The 8,652-nt window shown below is 36.4% G+C and overlaps 1 protein-coding gene across 1 annotated transcript; it reads right to left on the bottom strand.

Annotated features, from left to right (window-relative positions):
- Window positions 1-448: 448 nt before the first annotated feature.
- Window positions 449-7,288, bottom strand: LOC311078006 (uncharacterized protein). The gene is made up of 4 exons (XM_084106652.1): window positions 7,175-7,288; window positions 1,709-3,115; window positions 1,140-1,285; window positions 449-1,020 (listed from the first exon to the last, which is right to left on the bottom strand). Exons 1-4 carry the CDS (start codon window positions 7,230-7,232, stop codon window positions 961-963), a joined length of 1,671 nt encoding a protein of 556 aa, XP_083962778.1. The 5' UTR covers window positions 7,233-7,288; the 3' UTR covers window positions 449-960.
- Between the last annotated feature and the right edge of the window lie 1,364 nt (window positions 7,289-8,652).

The following is an 8,652-nucleotide window of genomic DNA, read 5'->3' as shown; positions in this document are numbered from 1 at the left end:
AGCATAAGAAATAGAACAGCTTTTTAGAAGTGTTACAATGGGTCGGTCATGAACGATTCATTAATTTTTAATTAATTTTTAATATGACTCAGGACTGACGTCACTGTCATTGGCAGTCAGCAATAGATTATCAAAATTTCGCTAAAAACTATTTATATTATTATTATTATTTAAAAGCTCTATTGAGAAATTGTAAACATGGAAAGCTCAAAAAGCAATCATAATATGTTACTTCATGGGTTTCAGAACTAAATTATTCCTGGTTCAAGCAGAATGAGCAGACAATAAACAGACTATAACAATGAGATTGATAAAATGAGTAAAGAGTTTAATCAATCAGTACATTAATCAAATATTAAACATTAATATTAAAATAAAATTAATAGTAAATTACATTACATAAATAGTAAATTAAATTAAACATTAAGTAAAAGTAAAGCGAATGAGACAGATCTCTCTCTTTAATGACTTATAAGAGCCAAAGCATCTCAAGAGAAGAGAAGTGTTGAAAGAGAAGAAAAGAAAATTTCCATGAAAGTATATCTTCCCTTTGCATGGAAGAGTAGAAGTAGAAGAGAAACTAGATGATCTAATTAAAAATTATAAAAAACATTTAAAAAAATAATATCAGATTCATGTCTCTCTTAAAAGTGTTATGGCCTCTTCTTCAGCTCCTGAACTTTGCCTTCAAATGTTTTAATTTTCCAGTGTGAATTTTCTGGCACTATTTCAGTACATCTTCTGTAGTAAAGGACTTCCATCACTGAAACACACCTTTCTTTTCTGCTGTAATATTACTAATGAATCTTCTCCTTTTTGTGAATCTTCAGGTGTTTCTTCAGGACTGGCGCCCAATGAAACTGTTTAGCGCACTTATTACAGTTAAATGGTCTTTCTTCAGAATGAGAAGATGTGATTTCAGAGAGAAAGCCTGAGTGAAACTCTTCCCGCATTGAGGTCTCACTCCGGTGTGGATGCTGTGGTATTGGCAGGAGGCCCAGAAGTGAATTCTTCTTTAACCTGTAGGTAAGGGCAATTTATAATTGTAACAGGTTATGGGAATGTTTTAGAATGATTTATAAGGTTACAGCGGTATACAAATACAACAATCATCATAAGATTCCTAAGTTTGCGTTTACATGTGAAACTGTTCCCACACTGACAACATGCGTATGGTCTTTCTCCAGTGTGGATCCTTGTGGGTCTCTTAAGGTTTCCTTTATCCGAGAAGCTCTTCCCGAATTGATCACGTGTGTAAGGTTTCTCTCTGGTTCTCCCATCAGGTCTAAAAGAAACAGTAAATCATGTGACATTTCAAATGAGAGAAAAAATGTGAAATTAAAAGTGAAGCCACAAGTCAAAATCACTGATGAGTTCAATAGTCATTTTAAACCAGTCAAATCTGGTTTGAGGATGGTTCCAAACATGACAGAATGTTTCAGGAACATCATCCTAACCTTTAAATGACATTCTATTAACATTCAGGAAACTGGACATTTGTATGTTCTTAGAATGTTACAAATCAACGTTCCTAGATTGTTGAATTTTAAATCGAAATTAAGATGAAAGAACGTTTGAGGAACATTTTACCTTTTAAAACACATCAAGAAAACTGGACTTTTTTTTACGTTCCCAGAACCAACATTAGGTTCTGAATATATGGAGAACGTTCTTTTAAAAACCGTCTGTTAGCTGGGGGACTACTTACCGTGACTGTGGTGATGTGGTTTCTCCACTGTGTGGATCTTCATGTGTTTATTCAGGTGACTTTTAATACTGAAACTCTTCCCACACTGATCACACGTGTGCGGCTTCTCTCCAGTGTGGATCTTCTCATGTGTTTTCAGACTTGAAGACTGACTGAATCTCTTGTCACAGTGTGAACACTTGTAAGGTTTTTCTCCAGTGTGGATCCTCTCATGTGTTTTCAGATGATCTGACAGACTGAATCTCTTGTCACAGTGTGAACACTTGTAAGGTTTTTCTCCAGTGTGAATTCTCTCGTGCAGTTTTAAACAGTTCGCTGTAGTAAAAGTCTTCTCACACTCAAAGCACATGTACTCTCTCACACCAGTGTGAATTTTCTCATGTCTATGTAAATGACACCGCCGTGAAAAACTCTTTCCACACACTGAACATGAATGCGGTTTCTCCTTCGTATGAACTGTCAGGTGTTTCTTCAGGTCTGATGCACAGAGAAATGTTTTGCCGCATTGATCACATGTAAACGGCTTCTCTCCGGTGTGGATCCTCATGTGAAGGTTTGATGATTTTATGAAGCTTTTTCCACACAGATCACATGTGAACGGTCTCTCTCCAGTGTGGATCCTCATGTGAACATCAAGGCTTGATGATTGTGTGAAACTCTTCCCACACTGATCACATGTGAACGGCTTCTCTCCAGTATGAATTCTCATGTGACGCTTAAGATATTGTTTGCTTGTAAAACTCTTTTCACACTGATTACAAATGAATGGTTTCTTGCATGTATGAACTTTCTTGTGAATTTCAAGACTTTGTTTGTTTGTGAAACTCGTTCCACACTGAGTGCAGGTGAAATATTTCTTGTCTTTTCTTTTCTTTAAAACAGTCTGTTTAGTCTTTGAGTGACTCAAAGGTTTTTCTCCAGGTTTGACATGATGTTCCTCCTTCACTTCACTCAGTTCTTCTCTCTCCTCCTTCACTTCACTCAGCTCTTCAATCTCCTCCTTTACTTCATTCAGTTCTTCAATCTCCTCCTTCACTTCACTCAGTTCTTCACTCTCCTCCTTCACTTCACTCTCCTCCTTCACTTCACTCAGTTCTTCTCTCTCCTCCTTCACTTCATTCAGTTCTTCACTCTCCTCCTCCACTTCGCTCAGTTCTTCACTCTCCTCCTCCTCTTCACTCAGTTCTTCACTCTCCTCCTTCACTTCACTCAGTTCTTCACTCTCCTCCTTCACTTCATTCAGTTCTTCTCTCTCCTCCTTCACTTCATTCAGTTCTTCTCTCAGTTCTTCACTCTCCTCCTTCACTTCACTCAGTTCTTCACTCTCCTCCTTCACTTCACTCAGTTCTTCACTCTCCTCCTTCACTTCACTCAGTTCTTCACTCTCCTCACTCTCTTGCATCAGGTCTGAAATCAAAGAGAAATAGTTATTTCATTTTTAGTACAACAGAAATAATTCAAAGAGAGGAATATGAAGTGAAAGGACATAAAAAGAGCTGATATTTGTGTTAGATTAGTTTTATGCGTTAGAATAATCAAAGTTTTGTTTGCCTTTTAAAGAGAGGTGTTACTTGTGTTATGTGCTTAGGAATTTAATGTCTTAAACTGCTGATCTAAGTTACGTTGCTAATAAATAGTGTTTTCACTAGTTCAGATATTTATATTCGCTGCAGAGCTGATACTGAACGCTGGACGAGACATTTGCTCAGCCGTAATAAGCGATTCTTTCAACATTCTCTATGAATTAATTAATAATTCCCTTTGAGCTAAATTGACCTGTCTGACCCTTACAATGTAATAACTAAAGTACTTTCCGAGGTACATTAATCTTCTAATAATAATTCTTAGTAGACATTATAGACACAAATTCCATGTTTCTGTGGCAAAGAACTATTAAATATATTTGATCAATGAAACAATTATCTAATGTAATGTTAGCATTAAAAAGTATACAACAGTGTCAATGCTGATACCAAAGTTTAGATTAATATTTAATTTATTTTACGTAAAACTTTAATTATTACAGTCCAGTCACACTAGACATTTAATTCTAATGACTCCCATTCATTCACATGTGAACGTGGGAAACCAGAAACACAAGCTTCGCTGCGTTCCAGATCAAGTTGGAACGGCAATTCATTATTAGTCATTTACATCATAATTTAAATAGACATTTGATTACTCTATATAACTCTTTACATTATATTTTACTGGTTCATTTGGATTCCAGTGTCACTTAGAGTTTCACCCTGGCCAATAATGCTGATCTCACGGTCACAAACTCATAAGTCTGATTATTAGTCGGAGGTTATGACTTATATCATTTATGATTAATTAATACAACTTATACAAATAATCAGATATTGCTTATGTTACACTTACAACCCTGTCAGCCATCCTGGAAATTTAATTTACTTTATACAGTTTACTGTTTATTGCTTAAAAAATATAATAATAATAATAATAATAATAATAATAATAATAACACCACTCCGCCACAACAACCTCTGCTCACGGACACAATCTCAGCTGAGCCCTGCCCACAGAGCTCACCACAGACAGACATATCAGAACTGCTTGAAGATTCAGCACCCAAGGACGACTTCCTGGAAAACAGCCAGGGAAGCCAGGACAGCATATTACAGCCTCTGATAACACCAGAGTAACAGCCCCTTTCACCAGACACTTTTTCCCTCTCTCCAGCATCGCCACTTCTGTGCTTCTCACAGAAAATGGAAGAACTGGTGTATGCTGGAACCAAACTATCCCACTCTTTTGCTGCAAGCCCCCAGATACCAACAAAAAAACGGCAGGCACCTCAACCACCAAAGCCTGCGGGCCCAGCTCGCCCTCCCCCTCCTGTGAGAGCTCTTCGGCCTCTGCCACAACGCCAGGGCCCACACCCTCCCCCATCTGCTCGAGGTGAACCAAAAACAACTGATACCAGCTCTCAGTGATATGTGTTGGGTCCCCGCTATGATAACAGTAACTTTCTCAAATGTTTACAGAACAAGCGGGAACCCAGTGTGCCTGTATCTTTCTCTATTGCTGTTCTATTACAAGATAGAAAGTCTAAGGCCTTCAATAGCTGTACAGCAAACCAAACTAATCTGGTGCCTATTAGGGCTGTAATCTCCCAGTCGATTAGTCGATACGTTCTGGCTCGACCAAAATTCTGATTGGTTGATTTTTAGCCGTGTTCATTTCATTAGTTTTGCAGCATTCGTTTCATCAGGTGGAAAGATATATACACTAGATGTCGCCTTGGCTACGGCAGTTCATTGGAACGAATGCCGTAGGCAAGGCGACATCTATTCTAGTGTATATTTATCTATGCACCAGTCTGCGCACACGTCACACACCAGGATGCGCTCGCGCCCTTAGATCACTTGGACGTTGTTGTGTAGAAGAGTTAAAAACGATATAAATACTGTTCGTTTTCTCACACAAACCGCTCGTTTCGTGTCTTAGGCCATCAATGTGTACTTACGATGGGGAATTGTTTAATTTGGACGATGGGGAATTGTTTTAATTTGGACTCTGTGCATGCTCTTTGAGACAGTGACCGCAGACCTGCATTATAGGACTGACAGACAAGAACGGTTTGACCTAAAAATATCAAAATTGAAACTACTGCGGAAAAAAAGACACCTACATCTTGGATGCCCTTGAGGTAAGCTAAAACATACCAAAATTTAATTTCAAAGTGAACTATCCCTTTAATCTACCACTTTATCGATCGATTAATCGAGTAATCGGATAAAAAATGTTAGTTTATAAACAACCCAAACAAATAATGCATAACGAAAATGATGTGGCTGTAAAATGATCAAGCATTTGGCTTTTATTTCTCAAAAAAAAAAAAAAATCCAACATTTGGCTCCAAAACTAAGCCTATTTATTGTAATTTTTACCCATTTAGTGTTTATAAATGCCAGTGCCAACAATTATATAACAATACAGTTAAGTCAACTTTATACTTTATACTGTATAACATGTAAAACTATAAATACAAACTTAAATAATAAAGGCCATTTGGTCTTAGTTTTGTCTTCTTAATACAACATTACAAAAAAAAAGATTGCACCTTCTGCAAATTACCCACCGGAGAACAAAAATAAATTAAATGAATATAAAATATCAAGCCAAACAGGTACACAATGTATACAATTTATATAAAAAAGTGTAGCTTTGAAAAGGGGAATGTTTTATTGCAAATATGCATTTTGTTAAATAGAAAAAGAACAGCATTTTGTTTTTCACTTAGGCTAGTTGAAGTATATTAGCACGTTTTGTAGTAGCATATTTTTTTGTTAATTGAAAATGTTCTATGCTCAATTACTTTGCTAGCCGATTATGTCTTCCCCAAAAGTACAAGTGGATTTGGAGAAGCAGGCTGGGGAGTTTCATTTTTTGTTGTTGTCTGTAACTACTTGACAGACGTGACATAGCCTACCAAAAAGGTCTCACAAAGACTGCAATACAATATTAATTCCTCCATCACGTCCCGGTGTATACAGTGAATGCATGCTGAAATTATTGTTGCGTGGCTACATAAAAGTTTAAGCATATGTGATGCATTGCCGCAACTGGTCTGACTGGCGCGTGAGAGAGACGAGGGTGCGTGTGTGTGTGTGTGTGAAGGGGTTCTTTTTTTAGACTATACTCTCTTGCAATTGAACGTGAATACATTTACTACTTAAAAACATCAAAGCTAAACATCATATCTAGTCAAACCGCATCACGACATCACTACAAATACAGTATGGGATTAAAATAAGCGAACATGGCACGGGTGGAAATATTAGCACTGGGTCAAAAAAAAATGCGGGGGACAGAATCGTTACCTTGTTGCAGCGACGCTGAAAGGAAGCGATCCCAAACTTTAGACATTCTCTGCCGTTTATATGGACATCTTTACTCTCTGCCATCGCGCCAAATAAATTCAAAATGTATCACGCGCTATGGTGTGCTTCCTGAACATTGAACAACGGTCCGTGTGAAACAATCAGATCCCGGCGCGTATAGTGCGCGTCATAGGAATTTAACGAGGCTTCGAGGCAGAGTTTTTGCCTCGAGGAATTTTTTTAATCGAGTAACTCGATGAATCGTTTCAGCCCTAGAAATCAGTTGCAAGGAGAACACCTGGCTGCGTGTTTGAGGATCTCAATCAATGGACCCTGTCCTGAGGCCTTCCCTTATGATAGGGCATTGGAGTATTTTTTCAAAAAGCCGCGAAAAATTAAATGTCCAAAAAAAGGGTGCAAGATTTGTAGCTAGTCTGTGGAGCAGTCAGCGTAGCAATGTCTGTTAAGTTATCTGACACTCAGTTTTGTCAATTAAATATGTGCGTGTCAATAAAAATGACATGAAATATTTAACCCTTTTTTGTTGTCTTCGTCAAACCCCCCCAAACCCCCATGAATGTTCTTCAGCATCATGAATGAATGAAGAATAAACACCAACCTCTTTGTTCTTCAGGATCTTCAGTGTGTTTCATTCTGCAGGGTTCTGGATCACTCATGTTCTCACTGTCGTTCCCATGTTCATGCTCATGTTCCCCGTTGCTGTGGGAGGAGCTGATCTGCCAAAATCAAAAATATCAATTACTGAGTTTGTTTTAATAGGGTCAAAGACCAGATGTTTAATTTTAGTGTCTGATTTATATTAAATTTACAAAAGTGATTTTGTATACATAGAAAATCCAGTAAATGCAAGTGTAATGTTTCAAATAACTTTTGTGAAGAAAGATTTTTCAAAATATAGGTGAAATAATGTTGGATCATCATTCAGCGTAACATCTGTATGTAAAAATGAAACAACATAATTATTCTGAATTTTTTTTTAATGTATAAAAGAATAAGAGATCATACTAAATTTCATTATTTTTTAAATGATTAAAAACTTCTTGCTGACAAAAAAGTGGTTTGAAGGATAGTGGCAAAGTATAAAGACTTATAAATTAATTAGTATTTTGGGGCTGCACTGTGATCCTAAAATACAGTGTTTGAATGTGTCACCAAATTATTCTTGTTCTAAATATGGTCTATGACTGGAAATGAAACATAAATATATGTATAGATAGATAGATAGATAAACAATAAAAGATAAACATTATTCTGTTTTTTCGTTAAAATAATGGCATGTATCTAGAAAAGTAGTAAAGAACTGTAAGAAAAACATTTAAAAGCATAAAAGACAAGAAATAATCATTCATATAGTAAGCAAAAATTACCCTCAGTCTGCTGACACCAATGAAATGAGCTTTAAGTGTAAATTCACAGGAGATCTGAAGACATCAGCATAATAAATGAGGTGAAAACAGGAACTATTGTCATGAAATAAAGAGTGTTTTCAGCAGATCTGTTAATATTGATGAGCCTCAGACTATCAACACTCATTCAACAAGCCATTCAGGATCATCAGCAGATCATCTCACTTTATTCTGAGTGTTTGCTGTTAGAAACACATTATTTGAGTCAGGATACATGATAAAAGCCTGTAAAACTGCCTGTAAATCTCCATTGAAAGAAAATACTGTTGCTACTCACCATCTGACACAAATAAAAGATAAAAAAATATATAAAAACAAACCAAACTTAATTAACCACTTCATCTAAATAACTAAGACAGCATAATGTTAAGCTTAAATAGCCTACATTTTGATTTTCTAGTAATCACAATCATTGCATTAATGTACAAAACTGACAATTATCCTAAAAAAAACTCATTATAAGCTCAATGTTAAGTATTTAGCTGTATACAGTACTAATGTGTTGTTTCATTGTTAAAATACACTGGAACATATCTGTTCCAATGTATTTTAACAATGAAGTAAACATTTAATTTGTTAAAGATGAAATAAAACAGCAGCAGCATTAATTCCCCTCACAGATCTCAAACTGTAACTGGGTGATTCCGTGAAATCGGTGCCTTTTGCGTCC

Source organism: Abramis brama (genome assembly GCF_963993115.1).
Source record: "Abramis brama genome assembly, chromosome: 1".
Taxonomy (NCBI): domain Eukaryota; kingdom Metazoa; phylum Chordata; class Actinopteri; order Cypriniformes; family Leuciscidae; genus Abramis; species Abramis brama.
Note: the sequence above shows the minus strand (reverse complement) of the source record. Positions and strands in the feature narration are given on the sequence as shown.

Coding starts and splice junctions, on each gene's coding strand:
- LOC311078006 (XM_084106652.1), bottom strand. CDS start 7,232: ATGAGTGATCCAGAACCCTGCAGAATGAAACACACTGAAGATCCTGAA. Junction 3,116..7,174: donor AGATCCTGAAGAACAAAGAG/GTTGGTGTTTAT, acceptor CTTTGATTTCAG/ACCTGATGCAAGAGAGTGAG. Junction 1,286..1,708: donor ACCACATCACCACAGTCACG/GTAAGTAGTCCC, acceptor TGTTTCTTTTAG/ACCTGATGGGAGAACCAGAG.